At 41.2% G+C, this 21,408-nt stretch overlaps 1 protein-coding gene across 1 annotated transcript in view; it reads left to right on the forward strand.

Annotated features, from left to right (window-relative positions):
* Window positions 1-21,408, forward strand: part of LOC120064205 (SEC14 domain and spectrin repeat-containing protein 1-like) — an 82,347-nt gene continuing 60,939 nt past the window's right edge. Inside the window, exons 1-4 of the mRNA XM_039014604.1 lie at window positions 1-234; window positions 2,480-2,532; window positions 2,692-2,769; window positions 15,733-15,841. Of these exons, the coding sequence (XP_038870532.1) occupies window positions 2,715-2,769; window positions 15,733-15,841 (164 nt within the window). The 5' untranslated portion in view covers window positions 1-234; window positions 2,480-2,532; window positions 2,692-2,714. The remainder of the gene's footprint in view (window positions 235-2,479; window positions 2,533-2,691; window positions 2,770-15,732; window positions 15,842-21,408) is intronic.

Below are 21,408 nucleotides of genomic sequence, written 5' to 3' on the forward strand. Positions count from 1 at the left end.
TATGGCTGAGTTGTAACTTTTGAGGATACAATTTTTATAACGGCGTCCAAAGCCTTGAAAGATGTGATCACATAGATGTGATCGCGTAGCCTAACGGTCCAAAAAATCAGTGGAACTCGGTCTGATAAAAATTGCGATTTTTCACTAGAAACAGCTGCTTACTGCTGCTCCTCCTACAAACGACATTGATTCAACATCGTATAACGGTACATACTTCGTCCTGTTTCGTCTGAGGTAAGAACGAAATCGTCCCTTCGGTCGTTACAATGCAACATTATCAAGGATTATAATGGGAACACGGTTCGAGCGGGATTCAATGTCATTGTGTCTGCAATTGCCTACTCTAATGCAACAGTGTTTTATTGCTTCTATTGGTTGTGTAGCCACAAGCCAGTTGTTGGGGGAGAACCTCGTGCTACCGCTACAGTGATACAAACGCTGCTTCTTATTCAGCACGGGTGAGCAAATGTGTAGCTATATCATCATACATTTCATACATCATGAAGAGGGTCTTATATTATAGAATTTACTAAACGAGCTCGAGCGATGAACAGGCCATGGAGGTGGGTCCTTCGATTTCAGGGCTTTTGTCTCGTGGCTATAGCTGTATGCCTTGCTATAAAACCATTCTACAAAGATCTGCCAACAAATAAGGATAGCCTAATATCGAAACTTTCAATTTAACCTAAATGTAAGAAAATTTATGTCTGTTTATTCTCAACCATGCCTATTATTGCCTACACTCCTGAACGCCCCTTTCATACCTAGTCAATGCGTCGTGGCCATTGGTAATGTCATTGAAAATGTCATCATTATCGAATTACTGTAGCCAACCTTTGAAAGCAAGGAAAACTATTATCAATGCTTTGGTAGCAGTCTAATATTCAAATTGACAATAGTATGCCTTTTATCAAAATAAGTAGCATTGTTATTGTCATCAATTACAGCCTCCGAATAGGAATAACTATTTATTCTTGGAGTATGAGAATATGAGTGAGGTTATCCAGTGGCTATTTACCAGTGGTGGAAAAAGTACTCAATTGTCTTACTTAGTAAAGATACCTTAATAGAAAATGACTCAAGTAAAAGTGACAGTCACCCAGTAAAATACTACTTGAGTAAAAGTCTAAAAGTATTTGGTTTTACATCTACTTAAGTATCAAAAGTATATGGAATTGCTAAAATGTACTTAAGTATCAAAAATAAAAGTATAAATCATTTCAAATTCCTTATGTTAAGCAAACCAGACTACACATGTTTCATGTTTTTTATTATTATTAAGGGATAGCCAGGGGCACACTGCAACACCCAGATATAATTGACAAACAAAGCATTTGTGTTTAGTGAGTCCGCCAGACCAGAGGCAGTAAGGATGACCAGGGATGCTCTCTTGATAAGTGTGTGAATTGGACCACCTGTCAACATGTAATGAGTACTTTTGGGTGTCAGGGAAAATGTATGGAGTAAAAAGTAGATTATTTTCTTTAGGAATGTAGTGAAGTAAAAGTAAAAGTTGCCAAAAATATAAATAGTAAAGAAAAGTACTGATACCCCAAAAAACTACTTAAGTAGTACTTTAAAGTATTTTTATTTAAATACTTTACACCACTGCTAATTACAGTAGCCTCTGGCAGTCAACACACTTTACACATCATGCACATATTTGATCTAGATATAATAGCTCAAAGACACTAACTTTCCAGGAAAAAAAGCAAACCCAACTTTCTCTAATAATATATGACACAAGGACAAGGTTATTGAATTATTAATGGTTATAGTGGTTTGATAACTGTAGTCTGGATGAACCCAAAATTACACTAGGCTACATGCAAGTTAGAGAGAAGAAGGTACAGTAAAACAGGGCTTCATCCCAAATGGTACCCTATTCCCTATGTAGTGCACTACTTTTGACGAGGGCCCATGACCAGGCCATTTGGCATGTAATCTATGATAACATGCCAGTGGGTGGCTCAGTACTGTGCAGTAAGTCAGAGTATGCTGCATTTCAATCTACTAATGGGTTTCAAATGTTTCCCGACACTGATTTGGCCAGCAACCATGTAAATCTATCATTCTGCAGTCTTTGGGATAAAAACAGATTTGACCGAAAGGATATGATGATGTACTGCAGTGGTTTGTGTACCATTCAGTTCAGTTAAGACAAGACATGTTATTGATAACAGCCCAGATGGGTAATCCTCCCACTTCTTGTTTATCAGAATCAAGTAAGTTTATTAGTGTATTTGAAGCTAACGGAATACAATAGAACAGAACAGTTACACTTCCTTCTTCCTACTTCATAACTTGATACTGTAGCCTAACTAAGTGCCTGGAGATGGTTTTGTTCTCATAAAGTAATAAGGTATGTCTTCATTCCACGTTTGGGGAGGATTCGTTTGTCAATATGATTGTCAATATTGAGCTAGTTGCTACTTATCTATAGTGTTGACTTGTTCTTATCTCTGTGTCCTCATTACAGAACATGGGTCCAGAAGGAAAGGTTTGAAGGAGGTACCTGTGATTTCTAGGAAGGTAAAGCATCTTGGCTTTTCATTGTATCATTTGGCTTTTCATTGACAAAGTGATCACAGTTCCAAATGCTATGTTGTATGTGTGCGCGTGTGTGAGTGATCATGTCATTATTATTATGTGCGTCACCTGCTTTGCTATACCTACATCTTTACTTTTCAGACTGAAGGGTGGAACTTGCCAGGATGGATGCCACCAACATACTACCCATTCTGAAGAAACGCCTAGCCTTCTTGTCAGGTAATAACATGCTCCAATCAGTCAAAAATGTTTATGTTTACTGATAACAGAAATGGCTTTTTGGAATGGCCTGCACTGCATTTACATTGTAACATTGTAACATTACCAGTGATCATCTTTAAATAGAAATGCCCAAAAGTAGTGCCACATCCACTAATTACTACTAGTAGTTATAGTATTACTACTATGCGTTGGTCCTGGCTCATGCAACTGGCCCAATAACTTTCTGTGCTGCTTATTGAAAAATTCCAGTTAGTGAAATAACAGTACAGCAGTGAGAGTGAGCATTATCAAAGAAGTAGAAGGCAGGCAGAGTTGACAAAAAAATACACTTCAAGGTATGCAGGCTCATATAAATCCCAGGATTGTCGAGCTTTATGTGTACCACACATCTAACTCTCACTTTCATCAAGTTGTTTAATCATCATAGTTGTACAAGGGCACAACCATTTGAAGTTGCAGTGGTATTGATGTGTCCTCCTCCTTCTCAAGCCTCTGAAGGGAGTGTAGTGTAGTGCAGTAGTTCTTGGTCTAGGAGTGTAGTAGCTAGTCCTTGGTGGTCTGATAAATACCCCTTTCTACTCTTTGTGCTGGCAGGCAGTGTGTTGTGATGAAGGTGAATGATAATGGCCTGTTGTTCTGCCCTGCCTGTTGCTGCCCGAATTAGGTATCTCATCATGTTGATGACTCTGATTTGAAGGTCACAGCATCAGGACTGCATCAGAGAGGGACTCTCCAGAGATGCTGAGTGTTCAGAATACTGTTGAAGGTCTCACTGACTTACCAGGCGCTAGATACACAACAAAACGAAGGCTTGTGGCTTTAGAATAGAATATATCTTTATTCTACTTGTGACACTGAAAGTCTAATGAAAGCTAATAGTTCAGTTCACAAATATTGACAATATAGATTTTTGATGGTAATAGCTATTATTATCTTGTTTGCTACTTAGATAACAATGTTTTGGATTGAGCTAATTATTTCAGTGAGTGAATGGGGTTTCTCTTGAGATTGAGTTTCTAATTTGGGCAAAATAATAGTTTAGACATAAATGTTTGAATACTTCAACATTTGCCAGTGAGCGTTAAATTAAGACTTCTGCTAGTTTAATATTGTTTTGTTGTTATTTCCAGACTGGAAAAGGTCTCAAACAGACTCATAATTGTTTCAGGAAAATCACAACACTCAATCATGTGGTTTCCCGTGTTTAGAGTCTTACACACATAAAAGAAAAACAATGAACAGAGCTGTTGCTTTTCATTCAGGGAAATGTTGTGACAAGGTTACTGCCTGACTCACTCTGGCTTGACAGAAGACTAACTTTGATGAGGAGTTGCTTTTACTTCTCTAGTCATCAAGTGTACGTACATGACTATACCGCTGACTGACTCACACTGGCTTGACAGAAGACTAACTTTGACAAAGAGCTATTGCTTTTACGTCACTGACTCATAGTGGACTCTAAACTAACTTTGATGAGAACAAGAGTTGTTGCTTTTACCATTTTAGCCTTGACATGTGGCACTGGTCAGTCTGTTGGTTCATCCCCCTCACAATTATACAGATATGTTATGAGAAATGAGAGCGTTTTATGGGCCTTTTTGTTAGTTTTGGTGTTCAGCAGGGTGTTTTTTGGCTGTTCGCGCTCACACAGTTTTTCTTGAGCCATGTCGTAGTTCGGTAGCAGTAGGGGTGGGAACTATTGACGGGATTCTTCAATGAAGTGTTTGCTGTCATTCAACGAGAGAGATTAGAGGGCTCAGCAGCAACGAGACCCTACTGTCTGCAGTGCACTACTAGTTTTCATGCACATTTTTTCACTTGAAAAGTACTACACCCAACATCTTAGCTAGATGTAAAATTGCTGGACTATAACCTCTTTTGCAAAAACGTCAACATTTATAACAGATTTCTAGATTTATGTTAGATTCATTTGGACTATTCAAATCAAATTGTATTTGTCACATATGTTGAATACAACAGGTGTAGACCTCACAGTGAAATGCCTACTTACAAGCCCTTAAACAACAATGCAGTTTTAAGAAAAATACCTAAAATAAATTAAGACATAAAAGTAACAAATAATTAAAGAGCAGCGGTAAAATAACAATAGCACGGCTATATACAGGGGGTACCGGTACAGAGTCAATGTGCGGGGGCACCGGTTAGTCGAGATAATTGAGGTAGTATGTACATGTAGGTAGAGTTATTAAAGTGACTATGCATAGATAATAACAGAGAGTAGCAGCAGCGTTAAAGGGGGGGAGCAATGCAAATAGTCTGGGTAGCCATTTGATTAGATGTCCAGGAGTCTTACGGCTTGGGGGTAGAAGCTTCTTGGACCTAGACTTGGCGCTCAGGTACCGCTTGCCGTGCGGTAGCAGAGAGAACAGTCTATGACTAGGGTGGCTGGAGTCTTTGACAATTTTTAGGGACTTCTTCTGACACTGCCTGGTATAGAGATCCTGGATGGCAGGAAGCTTGGCCCCGGTGATGTATTGGGCCGTACGCACTACCCTCTGTAGTGCCTTGCGGTCGTAGGCCGAGCAGTTGCCATACCAGGCAGTGAGATGCAACCCGTCAGGATGCTCTCGATGGTGCACGCCAAGGAACTTGAAGCTCTCAACCTGCTCCTCTACAGCCCCGTCGATGAGAATGGGGGCGTGCTCAGTCCTCCTTTTCCAAGAGGGACAAACAACTGTAATCAGTGTTTCCCCTTTCGCCTCTCCAAAAAATATGATGAAAAAAACGATATACAGTGGCAAGAAAAAGTATGTGGAATTACCTGGATTTCTGCATAAATTGGTCATAACATGTGATCTGATCTTCATCTAAGTCACAACAATAGACAAACACAGTGTGCTTAAACTAATAACACACAAATGATTGTACTTTTCTTGTGTATATTGAATACAGGGTTAGTGAGGGTTTGGCCGGTAGGGATATCCTTGTCTCATCACGCGCTAGCGACTCCTGTGGCAGGCTGAGCGCAGTGCACGCTGACCAGGTCGCTAGGTGTATGGTGTTTCCTCTGACACATTGGTGCGGCTGGCTTCCGGGTTGGATGCGCGCTGTGTTAAGAAGCAGTGCGGCTTGGTTGGGTTGTGTTTCGGGGGACGCATGTCTCTCCCGAGCCTGTACGGGAGTTGTAGCGATGAGACAAGACAGTAACTACTAATAATTGGATACCATGAAAAAGGGGGTACATTTTTTTTTATATACAGTATATATATTTTATATTTGAGATTCTTCAAAGTAGCCACCCTGATGACAGCTTGATGACATCTTTGCACACTCTTGGCATTCTCTCAACCAGCTTCATGAGGTGGCCACCTGGAATGCATTTCAATTAGCAGGTGTGCCTTGTTAATTATGGAATTTCTTTCCTTCTCAATGCGTTTGAGCCAATCAGTTGTGTTGTGATTAGTTGTGATTAGTAGGCGGTATTAGGGCTGGGCGATATGGCAAATTATGGCAAATTATGGCAATATGGCAAATTATCACGATATCTATATATTGTTTCATTCGATAACGATAATTATCACGATATTAATAAAATAAAGTTTAAAAGGTGCATATCTGCTTCAGACTCAAGAATGCCTAATGCCTGAACAAACCACTAGGCAGGTAGTGGTTAGAGCGTTGGGCCAGTAACCGAAAGGTTGCTAAATCGATTTTTAAAATGTATTTTATTTCACCTTTATTTAACCAGGTAGGCCAGTTGAGAACAAGTTCTCATTTACAACTGCGACCTGGCCAAGATAAAACAAAGCAGTGCGACACAAACAACAACACAGAGTTACAACAACACAGAATCTCACAGAATCTCAATATGTGAGATTGAGGGCATCTAGCTTAGTTTGTAGGACGGCTGGGGTGTTAAGCATGTCCCAGTTTAGGTCACCTAACAGTACGAGCTCTGAAGATAGATGGGGGGCAATCAATTCACATATGGTGTCCAGGGCACAGCTGGGGGCAGAAGGTGGTCTATAATAAGCGGCAACTGTGAGAGACTTGTTTCTGGAAAGGTGGATTTTTAGAAGTAGAAGCTCGAATTGTTTGGATACAGACCTGGATAGTATGACAGAACTCTGCAGGTTATCTCTGCAGTAGATTGCAACTCCGCCCCCTTTGGCAGTTCTATCTTGTCGGGAAATGTTATCCTAAGTCAGGATTCAGACACAGCTAGGACATCTGGTTTGGCAGAGTGTGCTAAAGCAGTGAATAAAACAAACTTAGGGAGGAGGTTTCTAATGTTAACTTCTTTGCGCTACGGATCCCTTTAGCGGGATCATTTTCCTAAACAACCGCTGAATTGCAGGGCGCAAAATATTACTAAAAATATTTATAATCATGCAATCACAAGTGAAATATACCAAAACACAGCTTAGCTTGTGTTAATCCAGCTATCGTGTCAGATTTTGAAAATATGCTTTACAGCGAAAGAAATCCAAGCTTTTGTGAGTGTATCAATCAATGCTAGAACAGTTAGCCCCAAATTAGCATGGTCACGAAAGTCAGAAAAGCAATAAAATGAATCGCTTACCTTTGATAATCTTCGGATGTTTGCACTCACGAGACTTCCAGTTACACAATAAATGTTATTTTTGTTCGATAAATATTACTTTTATAACAAAAAAAACGCCATTTGGGTTGCGCGTTATGTTCAGAAAACTACAGCCTCGTTCCGGTCCTGAAAGGCAGAAGAAAATTCCCAAACGTATCAGATTCAAAAATATTACTAAAAATATTTATAATCATGCAATCACAAGTGAAATATACCAAAACACAGCTTAGCTTGTTGTTAATCCACCTATCGTGTCAGATTTTGAAAATATGCTTTGCAGCGAAAGCAATCCAAGCTTTTGTGAGTGTATCAATCAATGCTAAAACAGTTAGCCTTATATTAGCTTGGTTAGCTTGGTCACGAAAGTCAGAAAAGCAATACAATTAATCGCTTACCTTTGATAATCTTCGGATGTTTGCACTCTACGAGACTCCCAGTTACACAATAAATGTTATTTTTGTTCGATAAATATTACTTTTATACCAAAAAAACGCCATTTTGGGTTGCGCGTTATGTTCAGAAAACCAAAGCCTCGTTCCGTTCGACGAAAATTCCAAAAAGTATCCGTAATGCTCGTAGAAACATGTCAAATGTTTTTTATAATCAATCCTCAGGTTGTTTTTAACAAACATAATCAATAATATTTCAACCGGACCGTAACCTATTCAATAAAAGAGAGAAAGAAAATGGCGAGCTACACCTCTCGCACGCAGGAACTAATCAAAGGACACCTGACTACTTTTGAAAAATCTCGCTAATTTTTCAAAATAAAAGCCTGAAACTATGTCTAAAGCCTGGTCACAGCCTGAGGAAGCCAATGGAAAAGGAATCTGGTTGATACCCCTTTAAATGGAAGAAAGACGGGCAAGGAAACACAGATATTTTTTTTTATAATAATCACTTCCGGTTAGATTTCCTCAGGTTTTCGCCTGCAGAATCAGTTTTGTTATACTCACAGACAATATTTTGACAGTTTTGGAAACTTTGGAGTGTTTTCTATCCTAATCTGTAAATTATATGCATATTCTACGATCTGGACCTGAGAAATAGTCCATTTACCTTGGGAACATTATTTTAAAAAATATAAAAAATATGACCCCTAGCGTCAAGAGGTTTTAACATGCATGAAACCAAGGCTTTTTGCGGTTACAGAAGTCAACAAATGAGAGCGCCTGGGGAATGGGAGTGGAGCTAGGCACTGCAGGGCCTGGATTAACCTCTACATCACCAGAGGAACAGAGGAGGAGTAGGATAAGGGTACGGCTAAAGACTATAAGAGCTGGTCGTCTAGTGCGTTCGGAACAGAGAGTAAAAGGGGTAGGAGAGGTTGAGAGAGGTTTTGTCTCTAGAGACATCATTTAGACCAGGTGATGTCACCGCATGTGTGGGAGGTGAAACAAAAGGGCTAGCAAAGGCATATTGAGCAGGGCTGGAGGCTCTACAGTGAAATAAGACAATAATCACTAACCAAAACAGCAATGGTCGCGATGGAAGAAGTCTGTTGTAGCCCCCTCGGACGGTTACGTCGGTTGACCAGTGGTGTTGGATCGACAGGGCTCTGTGTAGGCAGTAAAAGGGTCCAGGCCAATTGGCAAAATAGGTATTGTAGCCCAAGAAATTGGCTGATGGTCCTCTTCAGCTAACAGTACAATATGCTCTAGACAGCTAGCGGGCCGCGGCTAGCAGGCTAGCGGATGGGCCTTCAGGGAACGTCGCGACGGAGGAGCCTGTTGAAACCCCTTGGGCGGATTATGTCGGTAGACCAGTCGTGATGGATCAGCGGGGCTCCGTGTTGGCAGTAAAAGGGGTCCAGGCCAATTGGCAAAATATGTTTTGTAGCCCAAGGAGTGGCTGATGGACCTCTTCAGCCAGCTGGGAGATAGGCCTAGCATCAGGCTAGTTCCAGGCTCACTGGTGCTTGCTTCGGGACAGAGATGTTAGCCAGGGGGTAGACCGGCAGTAGGAAACCGGAGATGTGGAGAAAAAGCAGTCCGGTATGCTCTGGGTTGAATCGCGCTGCGCAGACTGGCAGGAGTTGACCGGGCTAAGGTTAGCTGATGACTGCTATCAGTGGCTAACTGACTACTAGCTCGTAGCTAGTTAGCTGGCTAGCCAGCTTCAAATTAGGGAGGCGGGTTTTCAGGAGAGTATGTTGAAACTGAGGTTAATAAAAAATGTAAAAAATATATACGAAGGGAAAAAGAGATATATACACGGGACACGACAAGACAAAGACAAAGACGTCTGAACCGCTACGCCATCTTGGAACAAGAATCCCCGAGCTGACAAGGTAAAAATCTGTTGTTCTACCCCTGAACAAGGCAGTTAACCCGCTGTTCCCTGATAGTCAGTCATTGTAAATAAGAAGTTGTTCTTAACTGACTTGCCTAGTTAAATAAAAGTTACGTTTATACTTTAAGGAAAATTGTTCCATATTTGTGGCCAGGGAGCACGTACCTAGGGTCAATTAATTTGATAAGCCTCTTGAAACCTTCCTTTTCGACTGTGCTAATTGGTAGCACGTCCTTAGCAATGCAATGCATAATAGCATTTGTGACGTCTTTGTCTTTTCGATGTTTGCTTGTAGGGCATAATTTCTGTCCGTGTTGGCTGCTTCGGGCAAACATCCCTAGATTGGCTGTTGATTGAGGGGCATTTATCATTACCGTGGCGCAAACTCAAACTTCCTGCATGTTCCAAAGAGTGATTTTGCTTCAGATGTTGAAAAAGGTTTGTCGTAATACCAAACTTAGCCACCTGTCTACGGAACAATTTGCACCGAACATTGCTCTGCTCTTTGTTGGACTTCAAAAAGCCAAACCACTTCCAAATTACTGAAACAGTTTAACCCTTTTTATCAATAATTTATTCTCCGTCTCCATGGCTATCACTGCCACTGTTTTCACCCACATCACTCATTTTACGTGGCTAATAGTGGCTACTCCATCACTCAATGTGCTAAGTGGTTTTAGTGGGCGTATACCTCTCCACGTGCATATTGTCACTTCTCCGCACGTTCCTGCTGCGTCAGAGCTGAAATGGAATGCTGTACCTAATTATTCTATATCGACATGATCGAAAATGAATCTAAACGTTTTTGTATCGTTATTGAGGGAAGTAATTACCTCTATAATTATTGATAATGATTTATCGCCCAGCCCTAGGCGGTATACAGAAGATAGCCCTATTTGGTAAAAGACCAAGTCCATATTCTGGCAAGAACAGCTCAAATAAGCAAAGAGAAATGACAGTCCATCATTACTTTAAGACATGAAGGTCAGTCAATACGGAAAATGTCAAGAACTTTGAACATTTCTTCAAGTGCAGTTGCAAAAACCATGAAGCGCTATGATGAAACTGGCTCTCATGAGGACCGCAATAAGAAAGGAAGACCCAGAATTACCTCTGCTGCAGAGGATAAGTTCATTAGAGTTAACTGCAGCCCAAATAAATGCTTCACAGAGTTCAAGTAACTGACACATCTCAACATCACCTGTTCAGAGGAGACTGAGTTAATCAGGCCTTCATGGTCGAATTTCTGCAAAGAAACCACTACTAAAGGACACCAATAATAAGAAGAGACTTGCTTGGGCCAAGAAACATGAGCAATGGACAATAGACCGGTGGAAACCTGTTCTTTGGCCTGATGAATCTAAATTTGAGATTTTTGGTTCCAACCGCCGTGTCTTTGTGAGACTCTGAGTAGATGAATGGATGATCTCCGCATGAGTGGTTCCCACCGTGATGCACGGACAAGGAGGTGTGATGGTGTGAGGGTGCTTTGCTGGTGACACTGTCAGTGATTTAAGGCACACTTAACCAGCATGGCTACCACAGCATTCTGCAGCGACTAAGGACAGTGATGAAGTGTTGCGTCAGATGACCTGGCCTCCACAATCACCCAACCTCAACACATTTGAGATGGTTTAGGATGAGTTGGACCGCAGAGTGAAGGAAAAGCAGACAACAAGTGTTCAGCATATGTGGGAACTCCAAGACTGTTGGAAAAATATTCCTCATGAAGCTGGCTGAGAGAATGCCAAGAGTGTGCAAAGCTGTTATCAAGGCAAAGGGTGGCTACTTTGAAGAATCTCAAATATAAAGTACATTTCAAACCCTTGAATGAGTATGTGTGTCCAAACTGTTGACTGGAACTGTATATATATATATATATGATAAAATGATAAAATGGCGGCGGAAGAAATGGTAGTAGTTTTACAGTGGTTTTTTTTCGTGTTATTTGTAACTTATTTTGTACATAATGTTTCTTTACGGCAAAAAAGAGCTTCTGGATATCAGGACAGCGATCACTCACCTCGGATTAGACTAAGATTTTTTCTTCAACGAACAAGACGCACAAGACATTCTCCAAACACCCGGCAGGGCCGAAATACACGTTATTTGCAAGAGGAAGCGACGCAGGTACAGAGGACAAAGAGCCAGATGCCTGGTCAGGACCCGGAGAAGGCGACTGGGAAAGCTGCCGTTACCATCAATACTACTCGCCAACGTGCAATCATTGGACAATAAATTAGACAAGGTACGATCACGAATATCCTACCAACGGGACATCAACAACTGTAATATCCTATGTTTCACGGAATCGTGGCTAAATGACAACATGGAAATTCAGTTAGCGGGATATACGCTGCACCGGCAAGATAGAACAGCACACTCCGGTAAGACAAGGGGGGGGCGGAATCTAAGGAAGTCTCTAGATTTTGCTCGCCTGAAGTAGAGTATATTGTGATAAATTGCAGGCCACACTACTTGCCTAGAGATTTTTCAGCTATACTTTTCGTGGCTGTTTATTTACCACCACAGACAGGTGCTGACACTACGACCGCACTCAGTCAGGTGTATAAGGAAATAAGCAAACAGGAAACCACTCACCCAGAGGCGGCGCTCCTAGTGGCCGGAGACTTTAATGCAGGGAAACTTAAATCAGTTCTACCAAATTTCTATCAACATGTTAAATGTGCAACCAGAGAGAAAAAAATTCTAGATCACCTGTACTCCACACACAGAGACGCGTACAAAGCTCTCCCTCGCCCTCCATTTGGTAAATCCGACCACAACTCTATCCTCCTGATTCCTGCTTACAAGCAAAAATTAAAGCAGGAAGCACCAGTGACTTCATCTATAAAAAGTGGTCAGATGAAGCAGATGCTAAACTATAAGACTGCTTTGCTATCACAGACTGGAACATGTTCCGGGATTCTTCTTCACATCAGTCATTGGCTTTATCAATAAGTGCATTGAGGACGTTGTCCCCACAGTGACTCTACGTACATACCCCAACCAGAAGTCATGCATTACATGCAACATTCGCTCTGAGTTAAAGGGTAGAGCTGCCGCTTTCAAGGTGTGGTACTCTAACCCGGAAGCTTACAAGAAATCCTGCTATGCCCTGCGATGAACCATAAAACAGGCAAAGCGTCAATACAGGGCAAAGATTGAATCATACTAGACCGGCTCCGACGCTCGTCTTATGTGTCAGGGCTTGCAAACTATTACATACTACAAAGGGAAGCACAGCTGCGAGCTGCCCAGTGACATGAGCCTAACAGACAAGCTAAATCACTTCTGTGCTCGCTTCGAGGCAAGCAACACTGAGGTAAGCATGAGAGCATCAGCTGTTCCGGACGACTGTGTGATCACGCTCTCCGTAGCCAACGTGAGTAAGACCTTTAAACATACACAAGGCTGCGGGGCCAGATGGATTACCAGGACGTGTGCTCCGGGCATGTGCTGACCAACTGGCAGGTGTCTTCACTGACATTTTCAACATGTCCCTGATTGAGTCTGTAATACCAACATGTTTCAAGCAGACCACCATAGTCCCTGTGCCCATGATCACAAAGGCAACCTGCCTAAATGACTACAGACCCGTAGCACTCACTTCCGTAGCCATGAAGTGCTTTGAAAGGTTGGTAATGGCTCACATCAACACCATTATCCCAGAAACCCTAGACCCACTCCAATTTGCATACCGCCCCAACAGATCCACAGATAATGCAATCTCTATTGCACTCCACACTGCCCTTTCCCACCTGGACAAAAGGAACACTTATGTGAGAATGCTATTCATTGACTACAGCTCAGCGTTCAACACCATAGTACCCTCAAAGCTCATCACTAAGCTAAGGATCCTGGGACTAAACACCTCCCTCTGCAGCTGGATCCTGGACTTCCTGACGGGCCGCCCCCAGGTGGGGAGGGTAGGTAGCAACACATCTGCCACGCTGATCCTCAACACTGGAGCTCCACAGGGGTTCGTGCTCAGTCCCCTCCTGTACTCCCTGTTCACCCACGACTGCATGGCCAGGCACGACTCCAACACCATCATTAAGTTTGCAGACGACACAACAGTGGTAGGTCTGATCACAGACAACGATGAGACAGCCTATAGGGAGGAGGTCAGAGACCTGGCTGTGTGGTGCCAGAATAACAACCTATCCCTCAACGTAACCTAGACTAAGGAGATGATTGTGGACTACAGGAATAGGAGGACCGTGCACGCCCCCATTCTCATCGATGGGGCTGTAGTGGAGCAGGTTGAGAGCTTCAAGTTCCTCGGTGTCCACATCAACAACAAACTAGAATGGTCCAAACACACCAAGACAGTCGTGAAGAGGGCATGACAAAGCCTATTCCCACTCTTGAGGAAACTAAAAATATTTGGCATGGGTCCTGAGATCCTCAAAAGGTTCTACAGCTGCGCCATTGAGAGCATCCTGACTAGTTGCATCACTGCCTGGTACGGCAATTGCTCGGCCTCTGACCGCAAGGCACTAGAGAGCGTAGTGTGTACGGCCCAGTACATTACTGGGGCAAAGCTGCCTGCCATCCAGGACCTCTACACCAGGCGGTGTCAGAGGAAGGCCCTAAAAATGGTCAACGACCCCAGCCACCCCAGTCATAGACTGTTCTCTCTGCTACCGTATGGCAAGCGGTACCGGAGTGCAAGTCTAGGACAAAAAGGCTTCTCAACAGTTTTTACCCCCAAGCCATAAGACTCCTGAACAGGTAATCAAATGGCTACCCGGACTATTTGCATTGTGTACCCCCCCCCCCAACCCTCTTTTTACACTGTTGCTACTCTCTGTTTATCATATATGCATAGTCACTTTAACTATACATTAATGTACATACTACCTCAATTGGGCCGACCAACCAGTGTTCCCGCACATTGGCTAACCGGGCTATCTGCATTGTGTCCCGCCACCCCCCACCCACCACCGGCCAACCCCTCTTTTACGCTACTGCTACTCTCTGTTCATCATATATGCATATATGCATACTTTAACCATATCTACATGTACATACTACCTCAATCAGCCTGACTAACCGGTGTCTGTATGTAGCCTCGCTACTTTTATAACCTCACTACTGTATATAGCCTGTCTTTTTACTGTTGTTTTATTTCTTTACTTAACTATTGTTCACCTAACACCTTTTTTGCACTATTGGTTAGAGCCTGTAAGTAAGCATTTCACTGTAAGGTCTACATCTGTTGTATTCGGCTCATGTGACAAATAAACTTTGATTTGATATATATATATATATATATATATATATATATATATATATATATATATATATATATATATATGTATTTTTATTTTATTTCATTTGAATGGTAAAGCATTTTCAGTGTAAACTTAAATGATTAAAACCACGTATAAGGTATGTAGAAAAGATAATGGAGCTATATATTTTTTTAAATAAGATCTTCTTTGAGAACTAACAATCCCCAAAATGAAAAATAGAGTCAGGGAGAATTGCTTTTCCCCAAAATGTCATGGCATGTGGTGCCCATAGATTTTGTTATAATGTTTGAGTCACTTAGAAGCATAAGAACACGGCATAAGCCACTGCAAAATATCTAGAATTGCTGGAAACAACAAACTTTTGTCTCTGCGGCCAAGAGGTCCTCAACATTTTTGGATCGGAGTCAAAAGTAGTGCACAAATAAGGCACCATTTGGGATACACCCAGAGGCAGAGCTCATCATTGCAGCTGTCCTTGGCGTTTACAAGACGCTACTCCTCCTTTAATAGTTGATTCTTGGCAGACCGTACTTTGAATAATTGGTTCTGCCTGACCTTCTCCAAACCTGCCGTTATATGACTGTTATTTTACACGCAATTTTTTGTGTGCATTCTCTACAATTAATCCGTGGAGATACCTTAGAATTAGGATTAGAACGGCCTTGGAACCTCTGACCATGGCAATTTGACTGGTACACTAATGGGTACGTCCACTACGGTAGATACACCAGGTCTCTCTTGCATAATAGATTTTATTTCAATGAGAAATATAATTATTTATATCAGTTTTATTTCTGCATGTGGTGACTAAGAGTTTATTTTCTGGTTGTTTCACATTCACAGGAGGCAAGGACAGACGCAGTGGGCTGATCCTTACCATTCCACTATGTACAGACCAGACCAGTATGGAGGAGCTCAGCTCCACGTTGGATTACCTCCTTGGCATCCCCAGGTAAGATCCCATTACTGGCACACCCTGTATTATCACCATTGACTTATATACATCTAGACACATACACTGAGAGAACAAAATATTAGGAACACCTTCCTAATATTGAGTTGCACCCTCTTTTTGCCCTCAGAACAGCCTCAATTAGTCAGGACATGGACTCTACAAGGTGTTGAAAGCGTTTCACAGGGATGCTGGCCCATGTTGACTCCAATGCGTCCCACAGTTGTGTCAAGTTGGCTGGATGTCCTTTGGGTGGTGGACCATTCTTGATACACACGTGAAACTGCTGAGCGTGAAAATCCCATCAGCGTTGCAGTTCTTGACACACGCAAACCGGTGTGCCTGGCACCTAACGCTTAAATATTTTGTCTTGCCCATTCACCCTCTGAATGGCACACATACACAATCCATGTCTCAATTGGCTCAAGGCTTAAAAATGAACCTGTCTCCTCTCCTTCATCTACACTGATTAGAGATGTATAAAAGAAGATTGTCTGTATATAAGGACACCTTGTGAGTTATGTCGCTCCTTATTATTCCCTTAATCCTCTCCTCCGCCCGCAGGGCGATAGCAAGAGGCTCAATAGCCATATCAAATAGGAAATGGGATAAAGAGCAACCCTGCTGGCCCCCGTGTGGAGAGGGAAGTAGCTGGAGGTAACATTGTTGGTGCGAACAAAAGCCACTGTGGATAAGTACAACATCTTAATCCAGGAAAGGAATGAGGGGTATAGGGTACTTTATCTGTTCAAAGGGAAGAGAGACTGCAGAATCTTCAAACAACAACTTATAACATTTGCAAAAATGGAGCAGTTAACTATGCACTTCAACAGTGCATAGTGAAGGACCAACGAACAGAGTTGGCTCTCAGCTGTTAAAGAAAAGTCCAACCTCTTTGTCTATGTGGCAGTTAGCAGATGTGTGCAAACAGGGGTGGGGAACAGAGTGTATAAAAGGCGTTTAGCTTGTCTGTGTAGATTAAGCTAACTGACATTGCCAACATCGTGTGTTCCTTCCTGCAAGATTCCACAGAGGAGTTCCTGCAGCTAGTACAAACGGGATGTCGCATACTGCGGTCGCACCTGGCTCTTATCTGTATGCCCAGACGTATAACTAAGTCACACAAGACAACAAGCCTGCATAAGCCACAAAAAAAACTAGCATACATTAGCGGTCAAAAGTTTTAGAACACCTACTCAATCAAAGGTTTTTCTTTATTTTTACTATTTTCGACATTGTAGAACTATGAAATAACACATATGGAATCATGTAGTAACCAAAAAATTGTTAAACAAATCAAAATATATTTTATTTTATATGACAGCTTTGCACACTCTTGACATTCTCTCAACCAGCTTCAGCTGGAATGCTTTTTCCAACAGCCTTGAAGGAGTTCCCACATATGCTGAGCACTTGTTGGCTTCTTTTCCTTCACTCTGCGGTCCGACTCATCACAAACCACCTCAATTTGGTTGTGGTCATGGGATTGTGGAGGCCAAGTCATTTGATGCAGTACTTCATCACTCTCCTTCTTGGTAAAATAGCCCTTACACAGCCTGGAAGTGTGTTGGTTTTTCTTTGGATTTCCTCCTACCATATATATTGTGTTATATTCTCCTACATTATTTTAACATTTCCACAAACTTCAAAGTGTTTTCTTTCCAATGGTACCAATTATATGCACATCCTGGCTTCAGGGCCTGAGCAACAGGCTGTTTACTTTGGGCACGTCAGTCAGGTGGAAATTTTTGAAAAAAGGGGCCTAGCCCGAAGAAGTATTAACATAAGTTATAATAAGCATTATTGCAGAAAAGATAACTAAGCCATAAATCAACCAATGAAATACTGTTGAAACCATTTTGCAAATTTGCTTATACTCCCTTATCATACTGGTGAGAGTTAGCCCCCGCAGAGTTAGCCCTTAGGAAGAAATCCCAACCGTACAGTAGACCCAATCTGGTGAAATTTGTATCAAAACAAACAAAGACAAAAACAAACAAACAATACAACAAATGCAATACACTTCTTCATATAAACTGGAGGTGGGAAAAAAGTTTATTCGTTTTATAGGCAGACATGTGAAGAAACAAATTTGCCTATTTACCAAAAGCCCCAGGGGACTGGTAATTAAAAAACAACAACACTGCCTGTTCAATAAAAAATAAACAAATTAGAATAACAAATCAAATTATAATTACAACTCTTTATAACTCCATAAGGAAATAATTGTATCCCATAAGGTAATGGTAAAATAGACTAGAGACAGCTGTCCCTCAGGGCAGCGCTCTCTCTCTCCTTTTCGTATTCCAAATCACACATAGGACTATTGTTAAATTATAAACTTCTTCCTAATTATTAGCGTTTACATAGCCCATTTAAATCTCACCCAATGTCTTCTGTCTTTCTAGTGAGGGTGATTAGGCCTCACCAGGAAGTCAGAATAGAGGTCATTCAACCCCTTTAAAGGTTTTCTTTCTCTTTTCGTTGGAGCAGATAGCCAGAGCGAATTTACGAACCATCCACATTAACAATGTCCATTGAGAACGCACAACGACTATACCATTTAGCTAAGCTAAGAATGACGTGAATAATCAAGTCAATAAACGTTGGGTAGTTGGATAGCATATAGTTAATATACTGACAAGTTTGATGTATTAGTAGCCAACTAACGTTAGGTAACTAGCAAATATATATTACCGGTACATACTGCTGTAATGATATGCTATGCGGTTCATAAGGATAGAGTAACTAACAAATTGTCAGCCAACATAACGTGTAACGTAACTTATTTGAAAAGTCATTACTTTATAACATTGCTCAACATTTTCTTTACTTTTGTCATATTTAGTTAAAGCAATGAATTTGTATCCACTCTTGTCGGACTTCTGATGCATATTATCTGCCATTGTGAAGCCACGCTCATTTTCAGAAGAATTGTATTATGGGTCCTAAAAGCACGGAAATAGTGTCCACTGCTTGTATACTTCGTATTTTGCCGAATGTAGTATGACATCCGGGAACATTTGGCATACTACTATGACCAATAAGTATACTAAATACTCAATTTACTTAACTAACGGTACGGTTAGTGCAATTATGCTGAGTACATCTAATATTTTTGGTTTTATCTGTTTCGCTTTTTTGTTTATAGAATCCTAACATCAAAACGCTGGTGTATTGAGCTTTTGATTTTTCTAATATGTCATTGTGCCAACTCACAATAGCATCACTGAATTATTTATTAGATTAGCATTTTTCCGTCGGCAGGGAAATGCTGCCCAATTTTATCCATGATTTGATTTTTTTCATATTCAAGCCAAATTGGTAGAATGCTCTTGCGCTTCTTTTAGTGCCTTTATGGCTTTGTTATAGTTTACCTCTTCTATTCCTACTTTTACAGGAGTGTCAGAAACAACAGATGACATTTCAATGGTGGTTATTTTTGCGCCTCTCTCAACGGTGTCGAGAGTGTTTAGATTTCCTCACTCACGGCTCTAATATATGTCCATTTTAACAATTTTTCAAGGTAGTGATACCCACTTCCACGGAGAGTAGTTATGGTATTTGTACCTTTTTAATTGGTCACGGCACCTGATACCCTGTATTAGAACTAATACTGAGGCGTCTGCCAATTTACTACTGGAGAATACAGAGGACCTAATGTCTTATACCAGTGTCACGCTTCAAATATCACTGTTGTTCACAACACTTATTACCAAAATTAGGGTCCATCTTCTGTCCATAATATAAATCTCTTGTCAATACACACACACTCAGGAAACAAAAAACAAACACACAAAACAAAAGTATTTGGTTAAGAACATCTTCCTTTCTTATAATTTACAAGGAGTCATTTCTTCTCCATTAAAATATTTTTAAATTACTCTATGTAATTTTACATTTTGTACCCACATGGTAGTTCCTCCTATGCAATTTCCATGTAGGTTTGACATTTTTTGTATTACATTTGTATTAAATAGTATCTGCAAAACACCAGTCTGAACGTCAACAGTGAAGAGGTGACTCCGGAATGCTGGCCTTCTAGGCAGAGTTCCTCTGTCCAGTGTCTGTGTTCTTTTGCCCATCTTAATCTTTAATTTTTATTGGCATGTCTGAGATATGGCTTTTTCTTTTCAACTCTGCCTAGGCCAGCATCCCGGAGTCACCTCTTCACTGTTGATGTTGAGACTGGTGTTTTGCGGGTACTATTTGATGAAGTTATTCTGTGAAGGGAGTAGTACACAGCGTTGTACGAGATCTTCAGTTTCTTGGAATAGCCTTAATTTCTCAGAACAAGAATAGACTTGACGAGTTTCAGAAGAAAGTTATTTGTTTCTGGCCACTTTGAGCCTGTAATCGAACCCACAAATGCTGATGCTCCAGATACTCAACTAGTCCAAAGAAGGCCAGTGTTATTGCTTCTTTAATTAGCACAACAGTTTTCAGCTGTGCTAACATAATTGCAAAATGATTTCTAATGATCATTTAGCCTTTTAGAATGATAAACTTGGATTAGCTAACACAACGTGCCATGGAACACAGGAGTGATGGTTTCTGATAATGGGCCTCTGTACGCCTATGTGGATATTCCATAAAAAATCAGCCGTTTCCATCTACAATAGTCATTTACAACATTAGCCATGTCTACACTGTATTTCTGATCAATTTGATGTTATTTTAATGGACAAAAAATGTGCTTTCTTTCAAAAACAAGGAAATGTCTAAGTAACCCCAAACTTTTGAACGGTAGTGTAAATAGTAAAGTAAAGTACATATCCCCCTAAAAACGACTTAAGTAGTACTTTCAAGTATTTTTACTTAAGTACTTTACACCACTGTATAAAGTGGTGGTCCCATGTTTCATGAGCTGAAATAAAAGATCCCAGAAATGTTCCATATGCACAAAAAGCTTGTTTCTCTCAAATGTTGTGCTCTAATTTGTTTACATCCCTGTTAGTGAGCATTTTCCTTTGCCAAGATTATCCATCCACCTGACAGGTTTGGCATATCAAGAAGCTGATTAAACAGCACGATCATGCTGAGGAAAATAAAAGGCCACTCTAAAATGTGCATTTTTGTCACACAACACAATGTCACAGATGTCTCAAGTTTTGGGGGAGCATGCAATTGGCATGCTGACTGCAGGAATATCCACAAGATAATTTAATGTTAATTTCTCTTCAATAAATCACTTCCAAAGTCGTTTTAGAGAATTTGGCAGTAGGTTCAACCAACCCCAGAACCGCAGACCACGTGGATGGCGTCGTGTTGGCTAGCGGTTTTATGATGTCTACGTTGTGAACAGAGTGTCCTATGGGGACGGTCCCAGTCCACCTGGCCTTGCTGCTCTTCCAGTTTCAACTGTTCTGCCTGCGGCTATGGAACCCTGACCTGTTCACCGGACGTGCTACCTGTCCCAGACCTGCTGTTTTCAACTCTCTAGAGACCGCAGGAGCGGTAGAGATACTCTTAATGATCGGCTATGAAAAGCCAACTGACATTTACTCCTGAGGTGCTGACTTGCTACACCCTCGATAACTACTGTGATTATTATTATTTGATAAAGC

This window comes from Salvelinus namaycush, chromosome 19, assembly GCF_016432855.1.
Source record: "Salvelinus namaycush isolate Seneca chromosome 19, SaNama_1.0, whole genome shotgun sequence".
Lineage (NCBI taxonomy): Eukaryota > Metazoa > Chordata > Actinopteri > Salmoniformes > Salmonidae > Salvelinus > Salvelinus namaycush.